At 47.0% G+C, this 27,444-nt stretch overlaps 1 protein-coding gene across 1 annotated transcript in view; it reads left to right on the top strand.

Annotated features, from left to right (window-relative positions):
* Positions 1-26,370, top strand: part of cps1 (carbamoyl-phosphate synthase 1, mitochondrial) — a 196,535-nt gene extending 170,165 nt beyond the window's left edge. The window contains exons 32-38 of the mRNA XM_063051500.1: positions 1,981-2,151; positions 6,491-6,565; positions 8,709-8,807; positions 12,790-12,849; positions 15,398-15,510; positions 21,336-21,465; positions 25,366-26,370. Of these exons, the coding sequence (XP_062907570.1) occupies positions 1,981-2,151; positions 6,491-6,565; positions 8,709-8,807; positions 12,790-12,849; positions 15,398-15,510; positions 21,336-21,465; positions 25,366-25,467 (750 nt within the window). The 3' untranslated portion in view covers positions 25,468-26,370. The remainder of the gene's footprint in view (positions 1-1,980; positions 2,152-6,490; positions 6,566-8,708; positions 8,808-12,789; positions 12,850-15,397; positions 15,511-21,335; positions 21,466-25,365) is intronic.
* The last annotated feature ends 1,074 nt before the right edge of the window (positions 26,371-27,444 follow it).

The raw sequence follows: 27,444 nt of genomic DNA, 5'->3' as shown, positions 1-27,444 counted from the left end.
CAGCAGGACCTCCCAAATCCACCATCTTTACCATCACAATGGACAGAGGTGATGTGAGAGCACCAACACGTACTGGTTCTGCTCCAGATCATACACTGTCAGTACACCACACCAGCAAAAGTATGAAAACTGGGTGTGAATGCTGGAGCCCCCTCCCCTAGAGCACTGTGGCAGACGGTCACCAGAAGGAATACAACAGTTGGAGAAGGCAGCAAATTGCCATGTTCTTGAGGGCAGCCGGGAAGTGAATGATATTCCACTTTTGTCAGCTCTGCAGGAACAAACAAAATGTAATCAGTTATACTTCCAGCCCTCTGCCTTTTGCAGATAAAAAACCTGGTTTCTTTTGCCCTGGGCAGTGTAGCTGTTTGATATGGGGCAAAATTCTGTGATGCTCTGAGCTATGTTAGGGGAGTGGAATGGCTTAGTTCCAGCTGGTACAGGCATCTGCTAAAAGTTGAAGTTTCATCATTAATCTAGCTCTGGAATTTGGTGACATACCCCAATATCTTCAGAGAAATGTAACCCAGAAACCTGCGGCACTGAGCCAGCTGAGAGTGCTGGCTTCTGTAAAAAAGGTTGGGCAGCACTGTGATTTTATGAGCAAATCCTGAAGCTTGTCCTTTGGCTGTTGGAGATATTGGCTAAGGAATAGATTGAAACCCAGGCTGAGTAACAAGGTAGAGTCTAAGGTGTACGATGAACTCTTGGGTCAAGTTCAGCAGGGGTAATACCATGCTGTTTACAGAAGGTTTTGAATTGTTAGTCCTGCTGTACTTGACAGCAGCAAGAGGCCCACGAGCACTGGTCTGCTGTCAGAGAGAACCTGGGGTGAGATGATATGGCAGAGATTTGAATCAGTCTGGGTTTAGGGAAGGTGGAGATTAGACAAAGGACATGTCCCTCCAAAGACTAGTTGATGACTGACATAAAACAAAGATCAAAGTAAATTTATTCTCGAAGTACATATATGTCACCATATACAACCCAGAAATTCATTTTCTTACGGGCAACCACAGTAAATACAAGAAACACAATAGAATCAATGAAAGGCCTCACCAAACAGGATGAACAACCAATATGCAAAAAAAAACCCCACAAATTGTGCCCAACCTCCCAGATTTAGAGCTGGCAATCTTGCTGAATTATTCGAGAGCCGTCAATGAAACTGGAGGTTAGCCTGGTGAATTGTCCATGAGGGACACTCTAAGGTTTGCTAATTAATATGAATTTCAGTACCACCAAAGCTCTCCATATGCCCCGAATCATTAGCCAGAGGGTAAACCTTGATAAGAAAAGAAATTAGATTAGTTTGTAGTTCAGTGGGGCGAACATGCAGCCATCACCCTCTTCGACTGCCTGCAGTCAACTATCACTGCAGGACTGGTGTGTGTCCAGGATAAAGAAGTGGGTAGGAAAAATCATTGTGGATACTACCTACCTTGCAAACTGCCTTTTCCAAAAACACCCTTCTGGAAGATGCTGTAGGGCTATTAAGACGCACAAAAAAAATTCACACCATTTTAAATGTTTCTTCCCCAGGCAGTTAATCTGGTCAACCTAATTAGGCATCCCAACCCCCCTTTATCTATTACCTCAGTCACTACACTGCACTGTAAGTACTTTAAACCACTTTTTATAAAGCTGTTTGCATTGTAAATACATGCTGGCATTTTTATGCACATTTCACATCATATCTGTACTTCTAACTTTAATTTTATACAAATTATTATTCTGTACAATTTGTTGAATGTTGTCAGTTTTTGTTGCATGTAGTGCCAACACCCCCACAGCAATTTCCAAATGCATGTAAATATGGTGAACGAAATTCATCTTTTGATCCTTTACCTGGAAGCAGTCAGAAATGTTGTGCTGTGAGTTGGTATCAGACCCTGCAGAACCCCCACCCGGCTGATAATAATGCTGTTGAATAACTCTGCCAAGGACAGTGTCTAACTCTTACTCTCTGCTGGTCACTAGGTGATTGAATGCAACCTCAGAGCATCCAGGTCCTGTCCCTTTGTATCAAAGACCATTGGAGTCGATCTCATCAATGTGGCAACCCGGGTGATGATTGGAGAGAGCTTGGATGAGACGGGTTTGCCATCACTGGAGAACCCCATCATACCGACTGACTATGTGGGCATTAAGGTATCAGTCACCATTCCTCGAGTGTACACTGTGGCCATTAGGTATCAGTTACCATCTCTGGTCAGTACAGTGTGACCATTCGGTATCGGTTACTGTCTCTGGTTGGTACACTGTGGCCATTTCGGTATCAGTTACTGTCTCTGGTCAGAACAGTGTGGCCATTTGGGTATGAGTTACTGTCTTTGGTCAGTACAGTGTGGTCATTTGGATATCGATTACTGTCTCTGGTTAGTACACTGTGGCCATTCAGGTATGAGTTACCGTCTCTGGTCAGTAGAGTGTGGCCATTTGGGTATGAGTTACTGTCTCTGGTCAGTACAGTGTGGTCATTTGGATATCGATTACTGTCTCTGGTCAGTAGAGTGTGGCCATTTGGGTATGAGTTACTGTCTCTGGTCAGTACAGTGTGGCCATTTGGGTATCGGTTACTGTCTCTGGTCAGTAGAGTGTGGCCATTTGGGTATGAGTTACCATCTCTGGTCAGAACAGTGTGGCCATTTGGGTATGAGTTACCATCTCTGGTCAGAACAGTGTGGCCATTTGGGTATGAGTTACTGTCTCTGGTCAGAACAGTGTGGCCATTCGAGGTTCATGTTAAAAATCCTGAACTGTACTATGTGGGCAGCTAGGTATCAATTATGATCCCTGGAGTGTAGATTATGGTCATTAAGATATCATTTATGATCCCTGAAGATTACAACATGGGTATTAAGATATCAGATACGGTTTGTGGAGTGTACAGTCTGGATATTAAGGTGTTAGTTGCAGTCTATGTGGTGTACTGTGTGGGCATTTGATACAAGTTATGATCCCTGCAGAGTAGAATGTTGGCATTAGTGTATCAGTTACAAACCCCAGAGTCCACAGTGTTGGCTTAAGTTATCAGTTGTGGTTCCCTGAGTGCACTTTATGAGCATTGTGGTATCGGTTATGTTCCCTGGAGTGTACCATCTGGGCATTAGGTACCAGTTATGGTCTCTGGAGTGTATTGTTTGGGCACTGGGTACCAGTTACGGTCTCTGCAGTGTACTGTGTGGGTGTAAAATTCAGAGACTCGAAGAGGGGCACAAAATCAGGCTTCTTTGGCCCACCATGCTGTACACAGAAGTATAGTCCTAATGCAGGCAAATAAGATTAGTGTCGGTGGGCAAAAAGTTCAGCTGGAATGTGGTAGTTTGAAACGCTTCTGAGTTGGAACAACCCTTTAGCTATACGTTAGGCAACCTGTTCTCCCATTCCTATACTCACCAGCACGTGCCATGCGAAGTAATCTCAAGATTACAGCCTTAAAGATACTGTCCTAAATGTGACTTATCTATTAATTTCACACTGTAGGACCTCACCTTGCTTTTTATGGATTTCATTTCTACCCTTGTCAGTCACAAGTGCTCACCATCCCCTTTTAGAATGTCTTGTAGCCAGTCTAAGACATCCTTGTCCCTGCTATCAGGATGCACCATACTATTTGAGAACAGTGTTTGCACCTGCAGAAATACCTGTCTCCTGCTCTCCAATCCCTGACCATCATAATTCTCTCAGACTTCCCACAAGACATTGGAGCAGAATTAGGCCATCTTGCCCATCGAGTCTGTTCCAGCATTCCATCATGGCTGATTTATTATCCCTCTCAACCCCATTCTCCTGCCACCTCCCTGTAACCTTTGACATCCTTACGAATCAGGCACCTGTCAACCTTCACTTTAAATATACCCAATGACTTGGCCTCCACAGCCATCTGTGGCAATGAATTCCACAGATTCACCAATCTGTCTAAAGAAATTCCCCCTCATCTCTGTTGTAATTGGACCTCCTTGTATTCTGAGGCTGTGCCCTCTAGTCCTAGACTCCCACACAATAGGAATCATCCTCTCCACATTCACTCTATCTAGGACTTTCAATAGTCCATAGGTTTCAATAAGATCACCTCTCATTCTTCCAAAATCCAGTGAGTACAGATCCAGTCCATCAAACTCTTCTCACATGTTAACTGAACTCCAATCCCTTACTATTATCATTCTCTCAGTCTTCCACCACCCCCTCCACCCCTTTGTGCTGCTTTACTCTGGTTGACAACCTTCTAAAACCCTGCTTGGCACAATACCTCTGTGTAACTGAAGGACAAGTAAAGGGATTCCTGTACTACCTGCTCGGACCTACTGCCTTTACCTACTCACCCATCCCCAATCACTTTTCTGCCTGTGCAGCCAGTAATTGTAGGGTGACCAGCTCACCAAATGCACTGTCCACAATGTGCTTGGCCTCATGGATGCTTCATAAGAAATCCATCTGCACCTTCAGCTCCAGCAGTCGTTGCAGACACTAGAAGTGCTGCTGACTTCCCTCAGGTTGCAGGTGCATGCCACAGTGCCGAGTTCCTCTGCCTTCAATCACCTTGGTACTCTAATGAGGGGTATCGATAGGATAAATGCAAGCACGCTTTTTCCACTGAGGTTGGCTGAGACTAGGACTAGAGGTCATGGGTTAAAGGGTGAAAGGTGAATAAGGTGAACATGAGGGAGTACTTCACTCAGAAGGTGGTGAGACTGTGGAGTTTGCTGCTAGTGGATGTGCTGAGTAAGGATATGATTTCAACATTTACGAGAAATTTGGATAAGTACATGGATGGGAGGGGTGTGGAGGACTATGCTCCAGATGTATTTCCATAGGACTAAGCAGAATAATAGTTCAGCCTGAACTAGATAGGCCGAAGTGCTGTAGTTCTCTATGATTTTAATTATGCCTGGGCTTTATTCCATTCTAAGCACAACCTATTGCAGCCTGTTCCCTATCCATGTCTTACTCAGAGAACTACAGCAGCAGAGAAGGGTAGATATACCCACTGATTGCTGCTCAGCATTCGTCCTCCTCACTGAAGCCCTGTCCCCACTAAAGGCTTCACAGCGTGACCCCCCTCCCTCACTGAAGACCGCAAAATGAGACCACCCTCTCATACTGAACATCACACAATGAGACTCCCCTCCCTCACGAAACTCTGCACAGTGAGACCTTCACACTCCAAGACTGCTGATCCTTTAAAAACCAGTTTACAATGGTGTGGGAATTTCTGTTAAACATGTCAGATAGTTGTCATGACACCTGCAAATCCTGGCTATTCAGTGCGATAGTGGAAGTTGTCCCTTTCCTACATCCCGCGGCCTTTTACCCTCTTGCTCCTCCTCTTCTGATTCTGTTCTTTATCTGGAATTCGAATGGCCCTTCTTGAGTCTCATTTGGCCTGAGCAATGTCTGCCTGTTGACTCTCTTGTGCCGGGCTCTGAATGTTTCCCTACAATAAGCATATTATACAAATACACATTGGAAGTGAATGGTTTGTTTCTGATAGTTAGCTTAGCAGCGAAGTTGGACAGTGGGAGCATTACTTGCATGGTCTGGAATTCATGGTGCAGAGAGATAGATCAACTCTTTGAATGTTGGCAGATGATACTGTATGCTATGTATATGAATGAGATTTTCTCTTGTTTTAGCTGAACTTCTACTCCGCTCCTAACACTACAGTTATTGCTGAGGACTCATGCCTTTAACACAGGTCTCCTCTAATGTTGTACATTCAAATAGAAAATTGGTGGGAACTTTGAGCCCAGATATTTTGAAGTGATCCAAAAGTGGGACAGAACTCAAGAGACAGTGAGTTGAAGGAAGAAGGGGAATCACCTGCTGACATTTGAGGCATTTTACCCAAACTTGACTTCTAATAAAATCAGAGTATTACACACAAAATGATGGAGGAAATCAACAGGTCAGGTAGCATCTATGGAGAGGAATAAACAGTTGATGTTTTGGGCTAAGACCCTTCATTGCGAGCTGATGAAGCCAATCAGTGTTCTGATGAGGGCCTCAGCTCAAAATATCCACTGCTTATTTGTCTCCATAGGTGCTGCCTGACCTGCTGAGTTCTACCAGCGTTTTGTGTGTGTTCCTCTGGATGTCCAGCATCTGCAGAATCTCCTGTGTTTCTGACAAAATCAAGTGAGCTATGTTTTGCATCAAATTGAGATTTGGAGCAGCTATGGGCAATTGATAGCGATGAGCTCCAACCTTGTAGTAGAGGTCTCCTGTACTCTTGGTGCAAAACATTGTGGCGTGTGCTGTCGCCGAGGCAAAGGGAGTGATGCCAGAAAGGATGTACACTACCTGAGCAGGTACTGTTTCTCTTCTCAGAAAATGCTTGGGGATGATCTGTGAAGTGCGTTCTTTAGGTTGAACCTTAACTTTACGGTTAAAGAATATGGAAGTCCAGCAAGTTGTTTTTGTTGAATAATCTAGAAAGCTTCGATGTGAGTGGCGCTGAGAAATGAAGTTTTGTTTTGTGCATTTTCAGGCACCCATGTTTTCCTGGCCCCGGCTGAGGGACGCAGACCCAGTCCTGCGGTGTGAGATGGCATCTACTGGAGAGGTACCCAGAACAAAGCACGCCTTTAGTAGAGATGTCCAGCACAGAAACAGGCTTCTTGCTCCGCTTGTCCTCGTCAGTTACTGGGCACCTATCCATATTAATCCCACCTTCCGACACTTGATGTGCAGCCTTCTCTGTGCGAGTGCTTGTCTCAGCACTCTTTAGATGCAGTTAGGCACCCTGCTTCCACTGCCCTCTCTGAAATGCCTTCCCGGTACTCACTGCTCTCAGGCTGAAGGGGGTCTCCATCAGATCCCCTTCAATGCCTTCTAACTCTATTCAAATTTCAGTCAAACATATACATTCCCCTTTCCTTTTACTTATTCACCTGGAAGTTCATTAGAAAGCAAACAAGCAGAAGTGAAAGGGCGGCTTGTCGGCGTAGCAGATGGTGTTACACCATAATGACTCCGGCAATCCAGGTACAAATCCTGCTGCTGTCTGTGAGGAGTTTGTACGCTCTCCCCACGATTCCCTGGGTTTCCTCAAGGTGCTCTGGTTCCCCCCCCGCCCCACACTCCAAAGACCTACAGGGTAGTAGGTTAGTTGGTCACATGGGTGTAATTGGGTGATGTGGACCCGTTGGTCCAGAAGGACCTGTTATTGTGCTGTATCTCCAATGAAAAATAAGACTGATGCAGGCTGCTGTGGTTTGCTGGTGAGAAAGTGACTGACCGCATTTTTGTGTTATGACCACACCGAAAGGAAATTTAACTTGCTTTTATCCCTGAAAATAGACATTATGCCTATATCAATAGTAATTTAAAAATAAAGAAAGGTGCTCCAAGTGAAACCCGATGTAGATTGGGGAACTGCTTCGTCGAGCAGTTTTGCTCCATTCTACAACAAGACAGATTTCCCAGTAGATACCCATCCTAATTCACTTCCCATTCCCATTCCAACATCTGCTACCGCGAAGAGGGCCACTCTCAGGTTGGAGGAATAAAACCTGATATTCTATCTGGGTAGCATCCAACCTGATGGCATGAACATCAATTTCTCTAACTTAGGGTAATTTCAGCCCCCTACCCCTCCCCCTCCCCCTCCCCCTTTTATCTTTTTCCATTCTCCATTCTGGCTCCCGCATACACCTTCTCTTCTCCTCACCTGCCTTTCACTTCCCTCCTGTGTTTCTCCTCCTTCCTTCCTTCATGTTCCACTCTCCTCTCCTATCAGATCCCTTCTTCTTCAGTCCTTTATCATTTCCACCAATCACCTCCCAGCTTCTCATTTCACCCACCCCCACCACCTACTTTCCCCTTCATCTGGCTTCACCTTTCACCTTCTAGCTTGTACTCCTTCCTTTCCCCTACACTTCCTTATTCTGGCTTCTTCCACCCTTCCTTTCCAGTCCTAATGAATGGTCTCAGAGAGAAAGAAATATCGACTGTTTATTTATTTCCATAGATGCTGCCTGACCTGCTGAGTTCCTCCAGCATTTTGTGTGTGTGTTGCTGTGGATTTCCAGCATCTGTAGAATCTCTTGTGTTAGGACTGTCATGTTCCCACTGGCGACTAGCCACCATCTGTGTGCTGTCTCTCTGACCACTGTTTATTCTTTTCTGTAGACGCTGGCTGATCTGCTGAGTTCCTCCAGCACTTTTTCTGCTGCTTTTATGCTCCAAATGTTTACCCTAAGCTGCTCTAGTGACAAGAAAATAGGTAGAGATGGTAGAATTAGAAAAAAAAATCTGTTTTTCTACTTTGGCTTTGGAAACTGAGGTGATGAAAAACTGATGTGGCATTTTTGAAGTGCTTTTTGCATTTCCTGGTTAAAAAAAAATTGGGCAAACTTTATCCCTGAGGCACGTGAGCTCCCTCTGAGGAAGTTCATTGGCTCTGGACAATTGCTTGGGATGCCAGGGAAATTCCAAAGCTTTGTGAAAAATGATCTGCAGTCAGTGGTGTCTGAAAGCAGAGTTCTTGTTTTAAAGTCTCTCGAAAGGACACCAACTTCAACAGTGTCCAGAATGTCAGCCTGGATCTGTGCTCAGTGTCTGGAGTAAGGCGAAAGCAGACTCTGGCGTAAACATCCAGCACTGAAATTTTATAGAGCAGCAAAGACAACTTTACTTGCATAAAGGCGAGCGAGTAATTAATGTTTTATAATGACAAATGAGATTGGGCTGCTTCTCTTTTGCAGGTTGCCTGTTTTGGGCCAAATATTTATTCTGCGTTCCTGAAGGCAATATTGTCCACCGGCTTCAAAATGCCCCAGAAAGGAATCCTTATTGGAATTCAGGTACACCTTAAATACAGCCTCTATGAGTTAGCTCTGTATTGTGAAATCAGCATTGATTTGGCATTTGGTGTTTCAGATGGTGCCCATTGATCCATAGACTACCTCCCAAACTCATTGACCATAAGACCGTAAGATATAGGAGCAAAATTAGGCCATTTGGACAATCGAGTCTGCTCCACATTCAATCATAATTGATTTATTATCCATCTCAAGCCCATTCTCCTGCCTTCTCTCTGTAACCTATGACACCCTTACTAATCAAGAACCTATCAACCACCACTTTAAATATACCCACAGATGCACCACCGATTCCTCCTCATGTCTGCCTTAAAGCGGCGTCCTTGTATTCTGAGCTGTGCCCCCCGGCCATAGACTCCCCCACTATTGGAAACATTCTCTCCATGTCCACTCTATCTAAACCTTTCCATATTTGATAGGTTTCAGTGAGATTCTTCCCCCCCCCCCCCAATTCTTTTAAACTCCAACTAGTACAGACCTGGAGCCATCAAATGCATCTCGTATGTTAACCCTTTCACTCCTGGGATCATTGCTGAAAATCTCTTCCTGACCCTTTCCAATGCCAGCACATTCTTTGATATTTAAGGGGCCCAAAACTGCTCACAATGCTCTGACCGTGGTCTGACCGATGCTGTGAACATGAGCTAATATGCAGGCAAGGCTGGTCTCTGGTAACACAAGAAGTAGCAGTGTTGGGATTTTCTGACAGAGATCTTGAAAATAGTAATTAAAATAGAGAATTAACACAAGTAAAGGGAAAGATTTGGGAAAGGGATAAAAAAAAATGAAAAAATTAAGTAAATAAGTACATAGGGATTGGATAATTATGTCTGCGGGCAGGAACACGTACGAACAAATTGGGATATAAACACCTACAATGGTTGGTATATAGGCTTGTATGCAACATTTTGGACCAGTGGAAATGGTCCAGAAGGGTTGTATGGAAACTATTATTACCATTTTTCTTAACAACTAATTTCATTACTTGGCCTAATAGGTTAGATTTACCACAGTACATAATTATCTATTTAAATGTTTATTTTCCTTTTATATCATCTCAATGTGTACTTAAGAATGTATAAATAATTGTAGTTTTATACATATAAAAAAATGGAAAAGGTTATATGTGTGAAAAAAGTACATGATAATTGTGAATTCCTTGTCCAAATAAAAATAAAATTAAAAAATAAAAAAAAAAAGAAAATAGTAATTAATCTGGATGTAATAACATTTAAAGTAAGAATCTTGCCTGCTCTGCCATTCAATTAAACTGAGAAGATCTTTGCAGAAGTCCCATCCTTCTGCAAAGTTCCCCATATTCCTTGATTCTCTTCGGAGAATCACCCACTCACAGGGCATAGATAAAGACCCTTCAACTCACCATGTTCATTATCAACCACCCATTTCATGTCAAGTTTATAGTCATCTACGTAAGGACTGTCAGGTACAATACAGTGAAATGCTTGCTTGGAGCAGTGTCACAGCCGTGTAGGTACAGACAAACATTGAATATAAATTATACATAAAATTATCACATACAGTGAAAAAAATGAATAAGTACAAGACAAAGACACAATTGAAGAGAAATCCAAAGTAGTGCAAATGGTGGTCCATCACCTTTCATTGCTGAGGTGGGGTTAGCGTATATTTAAACAGAATATATTTAAAATGAAGGTTGATAGGTTCTTGATGAGTAAGGGAGTTAAAAGTTTATGAGGAGAAGGCAGGAGAATAGAATTGAGAAAGATAGTAAATCAGCCATGATTGAATGGCAGTGTAGACTCGATGGGCTGAATAGTCTAATTTTGCTCTGAGGTGTTGTGTTCTTATGGTATATGTAAATAAATGAACAAAAAAATAAAACTAAATGGCTGCAGGAAAGTAGCTGTTTCTGAAACTTGTGTGTGACTTCAGGCTTCTGCACTTCCACCCTACCTCAGTGCTCCTCTCTGCTATTCAAACCTCACCCACTCTGAATGCAGTGCCCTTCTCTTCCTCTACACCAATCCCAACCTCACCGTCAATTCTGCTGACAAACAGAGGTTATGTTGTAATTTGGCAGACTGACTTCTAAATTGTAGAGGCTAGACGGCAGCTCTCAGCCACCTCCTCTTATTTACCCCTCTCACAGGAACCTAAAGAGCACCAGACCATTGTCTCCTGCACTATCACTGCCCTCAATGACTCTGGAGATCTCCCATCCAGTTCCACAAGCCTCATAGTTCCTATATCCTGCACTGCTCTTTCTATCTTCTACCTTCCTCTGTCTCGACACCATCTTTTCTCAGGATGAGGCTTTGCATTCTGAAACCTCTTTTTCAATGAACAGTGTTTGCCTTCCACCACACCATGCTGTCCTCTCCATTTCCTGCGCCTCTGTCCTCATCCAATCCTCCTATTGTCATAACAGGGATAGGATCCCCCTTGTCCATACCTACCATCCGGTGAACCTCTGTATCATTCTCCGTAGCCTCTGGCATCTTCAGTGAAATCGTACACTAAGTGCATCTTTCCCTTCTCCTCCCTTCCGCTTTCCACAGGGATTGCTTTCTACATGGCTGCCTCGTCATCTTGTCCCTCCCCACTGATCTCCCTCCTGGCACTCATACCTGTAAGAGAGACAAGTGCTGCACCTGCCCCTACACCTCCTCCCTCACCACCATTCAGGGCCAAGAATAGTCCTTCCAGGTGAGGTGACACTTGTGAGCCTGGTGGGTTCGTACATTGCATTTGGTGCTTCTTGTGTGGCCTCCTGTAAACTGGAGAGACCTGCCGCAGACTGGTTTACCACTTAGTCGAGCATTTTCCTTCTGTCCACTGCAAGAGGTAATATCTCCAGGTGGCTTCCCTTTTCAATTCAACTATCCATTCCCATTCTGATGTGTCTGTCCAAGGCCTTCTCCACTGCCGATATGAGCAAGACCTCGTATTCTGTCTGTGTACCTTCCAACCTGATGGTATGAACATTGATTTTTCTAACTTCTGATAATTTTTCACCCACTCACCCCCCACTTAAACCTTCTCATTTCCCCACCTTCTTATTCTGGCTTTGCCCCCTTACTTTCCAGTCCTGATGAAGGGTCTAGGCCCCATATTTCACTTGCTTATTCCCCTCCAGCCATGCTCCCTGACTTGCTGTCTTCTTCCAACATTTTGTGTGTGTTGTTCTGTACTTCCTGCCTGACGGTAACACTGAGAAAATTGTATGGCCGGATGGTGGGGATAGATTCACTGTCTTGAAGCAGCAACTCCTGTAGAGCCTTGATTAGCCAGCCTGTGTGCACTATTCTGCAGCCTCTGTGCATTAGAATTGACATACCAGACCATGATGCATTTATCAGTGCGTCTGTGAAAGTTTTGTTACAGTGTTTGATGGGACCAATATGCCAATCTATTCTCCCCATATACCCATCAACAACCCCAGATTTTATCAGTTACCTACATTCAGATTATTTTACAGTGGCATCTTTGGGATGTGGGTGTTATCCCATGTGGTCATAGGGAAAAATGCACACTCCACTTGGTAATGGTACTGAAACCAATCTGCTAACTGCCTTTAAACAGAAGGACTCTAACCTTTCTGGACCAGACTTCATTGTGAGTCTCTTTAGAAAGCCTTATTGAAATCCATGTTGACTGCATTAACTGCAGAATCCTCATAAGTACAAACGTTTGTACATTGTTATAAAATCAATCTGACTGTTCCTGATCAACTTCTGGCCAAGTGTAGATTAACATTGTCCCAAAGATTTTTTCCTCTGGAATCCACTGGGACTCTGGGTTTGTACGGTCCCGGTGTAGTTACGGAGAATGCACAGCGACAAGGTTCTTACAACTTCAGCCAGCAATGAAACCCACCGGAGCCCAACACGCATTCCTGGTTGGAGCCCTGTGCACCGTGTATTAATGCACAGTGTAATCGCTGATCACAGACCTTCACTAATTCTTTCTATCTCTCCTTCAGAGCTCCTTCCGATCAAAGTTCCTGGACACAGCGGAGCAACTGCATGAGCAAGGATACAAGGTGAGTAACCCTGCAGCTGAAGAGAAGATTTGTTTCTTAAAGTGCAGAACATGTGCTTGTGTCACCGTGTCTCAGACAGACTTAAGGGATCATATAGATGTGTTGTTGGTGCTGTTGAGATGAAGGAAGTTTCCACTGGGTTGGGGCACCCGATATTCAATCAGCCATTGGTGAGGGGATTGGGTTGGTGGGTTACACTGGTCTTAATGTGATGGTGGGGAGAGTGTGGATTGAGAGTGAACCTGAACATCATTTCTTTTAAGTGCAGTCATCATTTTATGTTCAGCATCTTGTGATGAGAACTGGTGGATATGATCAAGGTGAGACCACAGAATGGAGAGAGGTGGTTCTGAGACCAGAGGCACTGAAAGTCAGTTGCTGCTTTCAGAATCAGAATCAGGTTTAATATCACCGGCACGTGACGTGAGATTTATTACCTTAGCAGCAGCAGTTCAACGCAATACATAATCTAGCAGAGAGAAAAAAAAATAAAACATAATAATAATAAATTAACAAGTAAATCAATTGTGTATATTGAATAGATTTAAAAAATGCAAAAACAGAAATACTGTACCTTTTCAAAAAAAGTGAGGTAGTGTCCAAAGCTTCAATATCCATTTTGGAATCGGATGTCAGAGAGGGGGAGAAGTTGTTCCTGAATCGCTGAGTGTGTGCCCTCAGGTTTCTGTACCTCCTACCTGATGGTAACAGTGAGAAAAGGGCATGTCCTGGTTGCTGGAGGTCCTTAATAATAGACACTGCCTTTCTGAGATGCCGCTCCCTGAAGATGTCCTGGGTACTTTGTAGGCTAGTGCCCAAGATGGAGCTGACTAGATTTACAACCTTCTGCAGCTTCTTTCGATCCTGTGCAGTAGCCCCTCCATACCAGACAGTGATGCAGCCTGTCAGAATGCTCTCCACGGTACAACTATAGAAGTTTTTGAGTGTATTTGTTGACATGCCAAATCTCTTCAAACTCCTAATAAAGTATAGCTGCTGTCTTGCCTTCTTCATAACTACATTGATATGTTAGGACCAGGTTAGATCCTCAGAGATCTTGACACCCAGGAACTCTGTCCACTTCTGATCCCTCTATGAGGATTGGTATATCTTCCTTCGTCTTGCCCTTCCTGAAGTTCACATCAGTTCTTTCATCTTACTGATGTTGAGTGCCAGCTTGCTGCTGTGGCACCATTCCACAAGTTGGCATATCTCACTCCTGTATGCCCTCTCGTCACCACCTGAGATTCTACAAACAATGGTTGTATCGTCAACAAATTTATAGATAGTATTTGAGCTATGCCTAGCCACACAGTCATGTGTATGTAGAGAGTAGAGCAGTGGGCTAAGCACACACCCCTGAAGTGAGCCAGTGTTGATCATGTTGATCATCAGCGAGGACGATACGTTATCACCAATCTGCAGAGATTGTGGTCTTCCGGTTAGGAAGTCAAGAATCCAGTTGCAGAAGGAGGTACAGAGGCTCAGGTTCTGCAACTTATCAATGAGGATTGTAGAAAAGAAAGTATTAAAAGCTGAGCTATAGCCGATGAACAGCATCCTAACATAGGAGTTGGTGTTGTCCAAGTGGTCTAAAGCCATGTGGAGAGCCATTGAGATTACATCTGCTGTTGACCTACTGTGGCAATAGATAATTATCTTTCAGATAATTTTGCTCCATCCTCATGATGTGCTCCATAGAAATGGAGCCATACAGTGGAGCTCTGCTACACACAGTGGAACTGTGCTCCATGCAGTGGAATGATGCCCCATGCAATGGAATGGTGCTCCTTGCAATGGAGCAGTGCTGCATACAGTGGAACTGTGCCCGTGCTCCTATATCTTAAGGTCTTATGATCCCTGGTAATGCCTGGATGCCATCAGAATGATCTCAGGACTGAAGGGGTTAATGTATGAGGAACGTTTGATGACTCTGGGCCTGTACTCGCTGGAGTTTAGAAGAATGGGAGGGGGGTTGAGAAGCTCATTGAAACCTGCTGAATATTGAAAATCCTTGATAGGGTGGACATGGAGAAGATGTTTCCAATAGTGAGGGAGTCTAAGACCAGAGGGCATAGCCTCAGAGTAGAAGGATGTCCTTTCTTTGGCCAGAGCCTGATGAACCTGTGGAATTCATTGACACAGACGGATGTGAAGGCTGGGACACTGGGTATATTTAAAGAGGGGTTTATCGGCTATTGATCAGGCATCTAAGGTTACGGGGCGAAAGCAGGAGAATGGGATATTCAATCAATCATGATAGAATGGCAGAGCAGTCAGTGGGTTGACTGGCTTAATTCTGCAACGAAGCTTTGTGGTCTTATGTCAAAGCATATTGTCCTGAATTTTTTTTTTTTGGAATAGTGGAGGGCATGACTTCTTGTACAAAGAATGGGAAGGTATATTCACAGTTAGTGAGTCAGGCAGGAGCACAGGATATGGAGCTAAAGAAGCTGTTCTGTCTGACAGCTTCCTTTATGAGAATTTTGGAATGTGCCCAAAACTGAAGTGGTCCATTTGTGATGTGAACTCTGTCTTTGTTTTAAAGCTTTATGCCACAGAAGGCACGTCCGCCTGGTTAAATGCCAATGATGTCCCGACAGGGCTTGTGTCGTGGCCCACAGCAGAAGACCACAGCTCCAACATCCCTTCCTTCACCAAGTGAGTGAGGCTCAGATTAACCATCAGAGTAACCTGAAAGCCTGAAAGAGGAGAGGCAATCGCTGGGGTATGAGTGACAGAGCTGGTGTACTGTGGACCGTGGACAAGGGTGGTGTACTGTGTACATGGGTGATGTACTGTGGACCGTGGACAAGGGGTGGTGTACTGTGGACCGTGGACAAGGGGTGGTGTACTGTGGACCGTAGACAGGGGTGGCATACTGTGGCCATGGGTGGTGCACTGTGGACCGTGGACAAGGGTGGTGTACTGTGGACCGTGGACAAGGGGTGGTGTACTGTGGACCGTGGACAAGGGTGGTGTACTGTGGACCGTGGACAAAGGGTGGTGTACTGTGGACTGTGGACAAGGGGTGGTGTACTGTGGACAGTGGACAGGGGTGGTGTACTGTGGACCGTGGACAAGGGGTGGTGTACTGTGGACCGTGGACATGGGTGGTGTACTGTGGACCGTGGACAAGGGGTGGTGTACTGTGGACCGTGGACAGGGGTGGTGTACTGTGGACAGTGGACAAGGGGTGGTGTACTGTGGACCGTGGACATGGGTGGTGTACTGTGGACAGGGGTGGTGTTCTGTGGACCGTGGACAAGGGGTGGTGTACTGTGGACCGTGGACATGGGGTGGTGTACTGTGGACCGTGGACAGGGGTGGTGTACTGTGGACAGTGGACAGGGGTGGTGTACTGTGGACCGTGGACATGGGTGGTGTACTGTGGACAGGGGTGGTGTTCTGTGGACCGTGGACAAGGGGTGGTGTACTGTGGACCCTGGACAGGGGTGGTGTACTGTGGACCGTGGACAAGGGGTGGTGTACTGTGGACAGTGGACAAGGGGTGGTGTACTGTGGACTGTGGACATGGGTGGTGTACTGTGGACCGTGGACATGGGTGGTGTACTGTGGACAGTGGACATGGGTGGTGTACTGTGGACAGGGGTGGTGTACTGTGGACCGTGGACAAGGGGTGGTGTACTGTGGACCGTGGACATGGGGTGGTGTACTGTGGACCGTGGACAGGGGTGGTGTACTGTGGACAGGGGTGGTGTACTGTGGACCGTGGACAAGGGGTGGTGTACTGTGGACCGTGGACAGGGGTGGTGTACTGTGGACAGGGGTGGTGTTCTGTGGACCGTGGACAAGGGGTGGTGTACTGTGGACCGTGGACATGGGGTGGTGTACTGTGGACCGTGGACAGGGGTGGTGTACTGTGGACAGTGGACAGGGGTGGTGTACTGTGGACCGTGGACATGGGTGGTGTACTGTGGACAGGGGTGGTGTTCTGTGGACCGTGGACAAGGGGTGGTGTACTGTGGACCCTGGACAGGGGTGGTGTACTGTGGACCGTGGACAAGGGGTGGTGTACTGTGGACAGTGGACAAGGGGTGGTGTACTGTGGACTGTGGACATGGGTGGTGTACTGTGGACCGTGGACATGGGTGGTGTACTGTGGACAGTGGACATGGGTGGTGTACTGTGGACAGGGGTGGTGTACTGTGGACCGTGGACAAGGGGTGGTGTACTGTGGACTGTGGACAGGGGTGGTGTACTGTGGACCGTGGACAAGGGGTGGTGTACTGTGGACCGTGGACATGGGGTGGTGTACTGTGGACCGTGGACAGGGGTGGTGTACTGTGGACATGGGTGGTGTACTGTGGACCGTGGACAAGGGGTGGTGTACTGTGGACCGTGGACATGGGTGGTGTACTGTGGACCATGGACATGGGTGGTGTACTGTGGACCGTGGACAGGGGTGGTGTACTGTGGACAGTGGACAAGGGGTGGTGTACTGTGGACCGTGGACAGGGGTGGTGTACTGTGGACCGTGGACATGGATGGTGTACTGTGGACCGTGGACATGGGTGGTGTACTGTGGACAGTGGACATGGGTGGTGTACTGTGGACCGTGGACAAGGGGTGGTGTACTGTGGACCGTGGACATGGGTGGTGTACTGTGGACCGTGGACAGGGGTGGTGTACTGTGGACAGTGGACATGGGTGGTGTACTGTGGACAGGGGTGGTGTACTGTGGACAGTGGACATGGGTGGTGTACTGTGGACAGTGGACATGGATGGTGTACTGTGGACCGTGGACAGGGGACATGGATGGTGTACTGTGGACCGTGGACAGGGGTGGTGTACTGTGGACAGTGGACAGGGGTGGTGTACTGTGGGCCGTGGACATGGGTGGTGTACTGTGGACAGTGGACATGGATGGTGTACTGTGGACAGTGGACATGGGTGGTGTACTGTGGACAGTGGACAGGGGTGGTGTACTGTGGACCGTGGACATGGGTGGTGTACTGTGGACCGTGGACAAGGGGTGGTGTACTGTGGACCGTGGACATGGGTGGTGTACTGTGGACAGTGGACATGGGTGGTGTACTGTGGACAGTGGACATGGATGGTGTACTGTGGACCGTGGACAGGGGTGGTGTACTGTGGACCGTGGACAAGGGGTGGTGTACTGTGGACGGGTGGTGTACTGTGGACCGTGGACATGGGGTGGTGTACTGTGGACCCTGGCCAGGGGTGGTGTACTGTGGACCGTGGACATGGGTGGTGTACTGTGGACAGTGGACAAGGGGTGGTGTACTGTGGACAGTGGACAAGGGGTGGTGTACTGTGGACCGTGGACATGGGTGGTGTACTGTGGACCGTGGACAGGGGTGGTGTACTGTGGACCGTGGACATGGATGGTGTACTGTGGACCGTGGACATGGGTGGTGTACTGTGGACCGTGGACATGGGGTGGTGTACTGTGGACCGTGGACAGGGGTGGTGTACTGTGGACCGTGGACATGGATGGTGTACTGTGGACCGTGGACATGGGTGGTGTACTGTGGACCGTGGACAAGGGGTGGTGTACTGTGGACCGTGGACAGGGGTGGTGTACTGTGGACAGTGGACAGGGGTGGTGTACTGTGGACCGTGGACATGGGTGGTGTACTGCGGACCGTGGACAAGGGGTGGTGTACTGTGGACCGTGGACATGGGTGGTGTACTGTGGACCGTGGACATGGGGTGGTGTACTGTGGACCCTGGACAGGGGTGGTGTACTGTGGACCGTGGACATGGGTGGTGTACTGTGGACCGTGGACAAGGGGTGGTGTACTGTGGACCGTGGACAGGGGTGGTGTACTGTGGACAGTGGACAGGGGTGGTGTACTGTGGACCGTGGACATGGGTGGTGTGCTGTGGACAGTGGACAGGGGTGGTGTACTGTGGACCGTGGACAAGGGGTGGTGTACTGTGGACCCTGGACAGGGGTGGTGTACTGTGGACCGTGGACATGGATGGTGTACTGTGGACCGTGGACATGGGTGGTGTACTGTGGACCGTGGACATGGGGTGGTGTACTGTGGACCCTGGACAGGGGTGGTGTACTGTGGACCGTGGACATGGGTGGTGTACTGTGGACCGTGGACAAGGGGTGGTGTACTGTGGACCGTGGACAGGGGTGGTGTACTGTGGACAGTGGACAGGGGTGGTGTACTGTGGACCGTGGACATGGGGTGGTGTACTGTGGACAGGGGTGGTGTACTGTGGACCGTGGACAAGGGGTGGTGTACTGTGGACCATGTACATGGGTGGTGTACTGTGGGCCGTGTACAGGGGTGGTGTACTGGAGAAACGCTAGGGTTCAGGTGTTCTGGGAACCATGTGCGAGGATGTCTAGGGGAAATGTTGGGCTGTGGGGTGTACCAGGAAGCCATGGGCGTCGGTGTACTGGACAGTGGATGCTCAGGATGCTGGGAAATCTCAGAATGTGGTATGGACAACAACATCTGTGTTATGGCTGCCAGATTCTTCCATGCCTCTTATTTTACACAAGGTGGGGTAGGATATCTGAAGATCAAACATTTCAAAGGTACATTTAATGTCAGAGAAATGTATACAATATACATCCTGAAATGCTTTTTCTTCACAACCATCCACGAAATCAGAGGAGTGCCCCAAAGAATGTGCGACAGTTAAATGTTAGAATCCCAAAGTGCCCCCCCCAGCTCCCCTCCCTCCTGCACATAAGCAGCAGCGAGCAACAATCCCCCCTCTTCCACCAGCAAAAAAAAAGTATCAGCACTCGCCACTGAGCACTCAAGCGTGAGCAAAGACACAGACTTGCAGTACCCCAAAGACGACTAGTTCACCTGATATTCGACATACCGCAGGCTCTCTCTCTCTTCCTAATAAGGGAGAAAGAGGTGTCTCCGTTTTGCAGCGAGAGGGGAGACATAACAAACAACTCACTGGTTTATGATGTTAACAGTCCGTTGCGTCGCTTTTTCCGAACTATGTGCCCAAAGAACTCGGGTCTCTGGGCACACAGCCTTAGATCTTCCATCTCCCACAACACACCGATCTGCCCAGACACTGACCTACTATCCGCCCATCTTCAGAGCCATGAGTTCTCAGCCCTTCGAAGGCGAGCTGAGCTCTTAGGCCGTGCCCTGGGCGTGCCGAATAACGGCCAGTCTTGAAACCCTGAGAGTGTGTCCCATTCCCACAAAGAACCATGGTCAGCATATAACTCCCGGTCAGGGTCTTCGAAAGAACCCTGAAAGAGAAAATTAAATATATTAAAGATGGAAATAGAGCTTTTTCTGAAGACGAAAGCAAAGGAGTTGCCGTTATGTGCCACTAATCCTCCTAAGCTCCTCCTTCCAGCTTTTATAACTGCCAGTCTATTCTCCTCCTTGCCAATTTTATGTGGGTAAGTTTTGATCTGAAAATGTCACCGGGCTGTCGTTACATCCCTATCATCTCCTTCCCACGACATTCACAGAATCCCTTCTCTCGTTCCCTTTCGTAGAAATGTCTCCATTTGTGTCGCAGAGACCACCATTAGTGTCTGCACGTGAGTGGGAAAGGAACTGTATTGAAGGCTGATAGATCCATCATAGAGTGGTATCAGAGTTAGGTTCACTGTAGATTTATGTGGACAACCACATAACCATTTGACCCATTACATACCACCTTCTCCACAAGATGTGCACCAAGAGATTTCATGACCTATCGAATCAGGTTTAATATTACTGACATTACCCAACCAGGACGTGGCCTCTCCTCACTGTTACTGTCCGGAAGGAGGCACAGAGCCTGACAACCCACACTCAGCAATTCAGGAACAGCTTTTTCCTCTCCGCCATCCAATTCCCAAATGTACATTGAATCCATGAACACTTCCTCACTACTTTTTTATTTCTGTTTTGTTTTTGGTTTTCGCACTACCTATTTTAATTTAACTATTTAATAGAGATATATGTAAATAAAAACTTAACTCAATTTTTTCCTCTATATTTATCATGTATTTCATTGTACGGGCTGCCATAAAGTTAACAAATTTCACGATATGCCAGTGATATTAATTCTGATTCTGATTCATATGTCGTTTTATTGTGACAGTGGTACTTTGCAATGCAGGGCATAAAGTTTACGATAAATTACAAATATATATAGTGTGAAAAGATAGCAAAACTATGTTAGATAATGTTCATGGGTTAGTACATTATCCATTCAGAAATATGATGATAGAGTTGAAGAAAGTGTTCCTAAAACATTGAATGTGTGTCTTCAGGCTCTTGTACCCTCCTCCCTGATGGTAGTAATAAGAAGAGAGCATGCCTGGGTGATGAGAGCCCTTGATGATGGATGCCATCTCCTTGAGGCGTCAAGAAGGTGGCCTTGTTGCTGGGGAGGCTAGTGCCCATAATGGAGCTGGCCGACAATCCTCTACAGCTTTTTCCAGCACTGCGCAGTGGCCCCTCCATACCAGACAATGATGCAACCCTCTTTCTCTCTTCTGCTCTTAGATTGATCCACGATGGGGTCATTGACCTAGTGATCAACCTGCCCAACAACAACACGCGCTTCATGAGAGAGAACTACTTGATCCGTAGAATGGCCATTGATCACGGAGTGCCCCTCATCACCAACTTCCAGGTAAGTGGCCACCACGCTCTGCTAACTGACATTAGGATGCCAGGGGGATTGGTTCCCAGCTGGTGCTGAGGTTATTGTGAGCAGTGGGGAGAGGCCGTGGCTGAACTTTCGGAACCTGTGAGGGCTTCTGTCACCTTCATTGGTGGCTATCTAGTTGTGGCTTTAGAGTTTGCCAGATGTTAAGGACGTGATGTGCTTCACCCTGACATTATTTAAATATTTTCCTTGAAGTAAATCCAAGCAATGTTGCATAGTGACAGGGTAGGTGACATTATTAGAGTCATACGGAGAAGGACGTTGGCCCACCATATCCATACCTGCCACCAAATAACTGTCTGCACTGATCTCATTGGCCAGCACTTAGTCCGGGATTGAAGTTCTCGTTTAGGTATTACTAAAATGTTATGATAATACCTCCCTCCATTACCCAGGCTCCAGATTCTAACCACTCTCCCAATGGAAAAATTCCTCCTCAGTCCCCTTTAAACTTACCTTGTGACCTCTGAACTCCTTACCCTCTTTCCCTATCTGACTGGTGGAACCTCCGAGTCCTGTTGGCAACCAAGTACACAGCACACCTTCCAGGCTGTGTCCTCTAGGTTTAGATATTTCTGCTTTCCTTCTATTTGTCCTCTCAATATTCTTCGTAGTTCTGTGTATCTCCATCACAAGCCCTCATCAGAGGAAAATAAACCAGCCTATACAATATCCCCTCATAAATCAGCTGCTCTATCTTGAGCAGCATCTTGTTAAATTCCCTCTGTATCCTCTTCAGTGCAATCACCTCCTGGCCTCAGTGTGATGACAAGTGTGGCCGACGCACATTACTGCTCTTAAACGCCATGTCTGGCTGATTAAGGCAGCTATCCCATATGTCTTCCTCATCACATATGTTTCAGAGATCCTTGCACCTGTATCCCGAGCTCCCTTGTGCCTCACCATTCATTGTGTATATCCTGGCCTTATTTGTCCTCTGTGGTGAAGTCACTGCTTTAAGACAGGGTTATTTGAGTTACTGTTGCCTTCTTGTCAGCTTGAACCAGCCTGGCCATTCTCCTCTGACCCCTCTCATTAACAAGGTGTTGTCACCCATGGAACTGTCGCTCACAGCGCCTTGTGGAACTTTCCATTTGCTATGCCATGTCAGCACTCAAAAATTTTCAGATTTTGAAGGTTTTCAGGTTTTAGATTTTTAGATAAGGGGTGCTCAACTTGTACTATCATAATTAGCCCTTTCCACAATTAAATACTTTCCAAAATCATCTGCTCCTCTCCCTGTCCATGGCAAAGGTAAAGGTCGGGGAGTTGTCATCATCTGTGAAAATGCTGGTCCTGTGAGAGGTCTGCCAGCCACCTGACCAGGTTCTCTGCCTCATACGAGATACAGTATGGCCTCTCGTTTAGTTGCCTGTCCACGTTAAGTGTCAGGAATCCTTGGCCACACCGAGCAAATTCTGCCCATCAAAGCCTTTTGCATTAAGGAGGTGCCAATAAATATTAAGGAAGTTGAAGTCATGAACGACAACAACCCCATTATTTTTGCATCTTTTCAAATTCTGCCTGCCAATCTGCTGCTCAGTATCCATGTGGCTATTGAGGAACCTGTAGGATATTCCCAACAGAGTGATTACTCCCTTCCTGTTTCTGACTTCCTCCAACATTGACTCAGTAGCTGAACCCTCCATGATGTCCTTCCTTTCGACAGCCGTGATATGATGCTTGATTATCAGTGCCTCTCCCCATATCTTTTACCTCTCACCCTGACCCTTTTGAAAGATCTAAATCCCAGAATATCAAGCAACCATTCTCGCTCTTGTGACAGCCAAGTCTCTATAATGGTCTCAAAATAATTCCACGTATTGAGCCATGTGTTCTCAGTACTTCTGTGGTTAAGCACATTTCAAACCATCCAGCTGACTGCATTGATGCAGTATCTACTTTCTACACTTCCTCACAGTCTCTCTGGATATTGCATCCACTTGTACAACTGGTCCGATATCTGACCTGTCACTCTGCCTGCCAGTATCATTTGAATCCTCCCCAACAGCTCTATTAAACATGCTACAATAACAATGGTCCTTCTCGACTTCAGGTGTAACCCTTCCCTTTTGTACAAGTCAGACCTGCGCCAGAAGAGATCCCAGTGATCCACAGGTCTGAAACCATGCCCCATACACCAGTTCCCCAGCCACACATTCATCTGCCATATCATTCTCCATTCTTACCCTCAGTTGTGCATGGTACAGGCAACAATCCAGAGATCCTTTGGGGTCCTGCTTCCTTCCCTCTCCTATATTCACTATTCAGAGCCTTATCACTTATTCTATCTACGTTGTTGGTGCCAATGTGTACCACAACTTTTGGCTGCTCACCATCCCTCTTGAGACTGCTGTGAACCTGACCCGAGATGTCCCTGGTCCTGGTACCTGGGAGGCACATAACCTCTGGGAATCTCGTCTTGTCCACAGAACCTCCTACCTGTTCCCCTAACCGAGAATATCTTATCACTACTGCTCTCTTCTTCACCTCCTTTCCCTTCTGAATCACAGAGCCCGACTCAGTACCAGATACCTGGCTTTTTGCCTCATAGCACAACCTCTGTTGAGTGTATCATATGCTGGGGCTGATGGACCCTGAGGTGGGACTGGTCTGTGCCCCAACCTGTGCTTTTCCCCGGTAGGTCATCCTTCCCCCTCCCCCTCCCAACGGGATCCAAAGAGGTATACTTGTTATTGAGTGGGACAACCACTCTGGTCAGAGTGGGACATGTGGCTACAAGTCTATGTGGCTGGTGTGATGGGGTCTCATCCAGGTCCACCCAGAACTTAGTTCAGGCCACCTTCAAGTATAAACCAAGCAGACCTCCTGTTGGCTTTTCCTGCAGGGAATTTGATTGGGTGTCTGTGGTGTAGAGAGTGCCTAAAGTGCACATGGTGTATACAGTTCCAGAGTTTTTGGTATCTGCCTGTACATAGTTCTAGAGGTGTTCATGGTATCTGTCTGTACATAGTTCCAGAGGTGTTCATGGTAGCTGCCTGTACACAGTCCCAGTGGTGTTCATTGTATCTGCCTGTACATCTCTCCAGCAGTGTACACAGTGACTGTGTTGTGATCTGCTGAGGTTGTATTTCGGTTTCTGGGCACTGAAAATGATCCATTCAGCTTCACTTATGTAGCCATTAGCCATGCTGGACAGGGCTTCATCAGTTACTGAGTCTGGAGTTTCTGGTTTGGAGGCAAGACTCCAGGTGGAAGTGCTGGTAGATTCAGATTAGCCAGCGACAGAGCTCAGAGAAAGCTAGCTCAGGTGCTGGGAGATCTGCCTGAGGCTGTGAGATCAAGCCTGGTGGTTATGGAGAATTTGATGGCACCTCATGCCACTATGCGCCTCGACAACCTGGAGCCCTCACCCATCCCAGCCGCTGCCTGAGGTTTCTCAGCTGGCAGTGTAGAGAGCCCAGAGCTGGTGACCTGGCCCTGCTCTCACAAAAGTATCTAATGTAATCAAAGACCCAATCCCACCCCAAACATCTTCTCTCTCTCCTCCTCCTCCCATCAGGATGAAAGTACAAAAGCCTGAAAGCACATACCACCAGGCTGAATGACAGCTTCTGCCCCACTGGCATAAGACCCCTAATACAGTAAAATAGACTCTTGATCTCACAATCTACCTCAACGTGGCCCTTGCACCTGAGTGTCTACCTGCACTGCGCTTTCTGTGTCAGTGTCACTCTTTATTCTGTATCCAGTTACTGCTTTTACCACCCTGATGTAGTTGTGTATAGAATGATTAGTGTGGATCACTGTGTCTAGGTACTTGTAACGATAATAAACAAATTGCTCATGACCAGATCTCTCTCGCCGCCCTGCCCAAGTGACAACATTATTGCTTTCTTGCAGGTGGCGAAGCTGTTTGCAGAAGCCATTAAGCACTGTGGGAAGCTGGACTCCACCAGCCTGTATCACTACCGGGAGAACAGCGTGATCAGAGGACTGCAATGAGCTGGTGGGGGGGCCTCGGACACCTCCATCCTCCCCACGTGTACAAAGCTGACTCTCCAATACAAGCTACATGAGATTTGTCTGTAACAAATTTGAATAAAGAGACTACACTGTTACCTCAACGTCCCCATTACTCAGCCTTCAGAGGTTTAATCACTATGTAATCGACTCCTGGCTGTTTTCACTTCAGCTGGGCATTCAGTGGGCCCAGGGGCTGCATGCCTCTGACCTATCAGGGATTCTCTTATGCCCTTCGACCTCTTGCCTGCCCTTCTCAGTTCAGACTGTGGTAAACCGCAGCTCTGTGGTCCTGAACTTGCCGTCAGTTGTGAGGGTGCTTCTCTCCTCCTGTGCTGGTTCCCTGCTGCCTGTTAGTGCTGCTGGCCGGCAGACCCCCACCCCTCCACCACTCCCCCCTGTCATGTGCCCATGGTGATCAGAAGGTAAGGTAGCCGGGGCAATCATTGCTCCCGAGTGCCAGACCCATGTGTGTATCTAGCCTGCCACTGCCAGCAACAGTCCTCTACCCGGAGGTGGTCATCCAGGCTCCTCCTTCCCACCCTCCACTTTCCTGAAAAAAAGAAAAGGGCACCATTTGTGGATGTGCAGCGTCCACTCTTGGGTTTTACTCAGCCCCTGGCAGCTTGTACTGGGACAACCTCGGTGGGAGTAGGGCCGATGGGCCCCGGGGTGGGACTGGACCATCCCCAGAGAGCACTGGGTTCTGGGCTGTGCTCACGTTGACCTGCTATCATGCTCCAGTGCTGTGCACCGTGCAGTGAGCAGGGCCACCAGATGCAGTTCTTTGCATAGTGCTTTGTGATCAGTCCATTCTGCTGTAAATCCAGGCAATTCTTTGTAAGCTAACTCAACACAAATAAATAATTCTTTAATTAAAACTAATATTGTGCACCTTGTGAGTGATTGGGAATGTTAGCCTCGTCTAGTAGTAGTGCAATCGGTCAAAACAGGTATGATGTCCCCTGGTGGAGAATGTTTGTGTCTGACTCTGTTTAACATGGGGAGGCCACCACACAGTCCTTGACAGCTCAGGGTCAGGGTCCAGTGGCTTCCAGGGCAAGACGTTTGGGGACTCTTCACTACTGCAGCCTTCCTCTGCCTTCACTGCTGTTGCGATGTGTCATCATCTTCCGCCAGCTCTGGCGTTGAGGTCCTGATTGGATCACTCTGCGTCTGGAATCTCCCCTTGACCTCATCATCATGGGTGACCCTTCTAGGTAGCCGAGCTCCAAGCGGCATTACTCTTAGGGTCCCAGGAAATCATAAGCCTTTCTACCACAAGAAGTTAATGATCCTTGGAGAAGCAAACATGTCCACCTCACAGAGGCAAGCCAAGGATCAGAAAACATTGTAAATATTGGCAGGGGAAGTGAAACAGTGGAAGAGTTAAAGTTGCAGGCCTGAGACATTTCCTCAATGGAGAGAGAGAGAAAATATACTCAGTGTACCTCACTAAGTGTGTTCCTGCATGTTCATGGTCTTCTGCTGCTGCAGCCCATCTGCTTCAATGTTCAATGTTTGGTGCGTTCAGAGATGTTCTGTGCACCATTGTCATTGCAGCTATATAGGACCCTGGTCAGACCCCACTTGGAGTACTGTGCTCAGTTCTGGTCACCTCACTACAGGAAGGATGTGGAAGCCATAGAAAGGGTGCAGAGGATATTTACAAGGATGTTCCCCATTCTGATGTTTGGTCTGGACAGCAACTGAACCTCTTGACCAGGTCTGCATGCTTTTAAACATTGCATTGCTGCCATTTGATTGGGTGATTAGATATTTGCATTAACATGTTTCCAGTAGTACCTAATAAAGAGGCCACTGAGTGTGAGTTAGTTTTAGGTCGCAGAGAAAATGGGAAAGGATGGATATTACCCCGTGAATAACTCCTGATCGGATGAATCCAAATGAGACAGTCAGAATCAGACTCCATAGTTTTGTGATGTGATGTAGACATCA

This window comes from Mobula hypostoma, chromosome 6, assembly GCF_963921235.1.
Source record: "Mobula hypostoma chromosome 6, sMobHyp1.1, whole genome shotgun sequence".
NCBI lineage: Eukaryota > Metazoa > Chordata > Chondrichthyes > Myliobatiformes > Myliobatidae > Mobula > Mobula hypostoma.
Note: the sequence above shows the minus strand (reverse complement) of the source record. Positions and strands in the feature narration are given on the sequence as shown.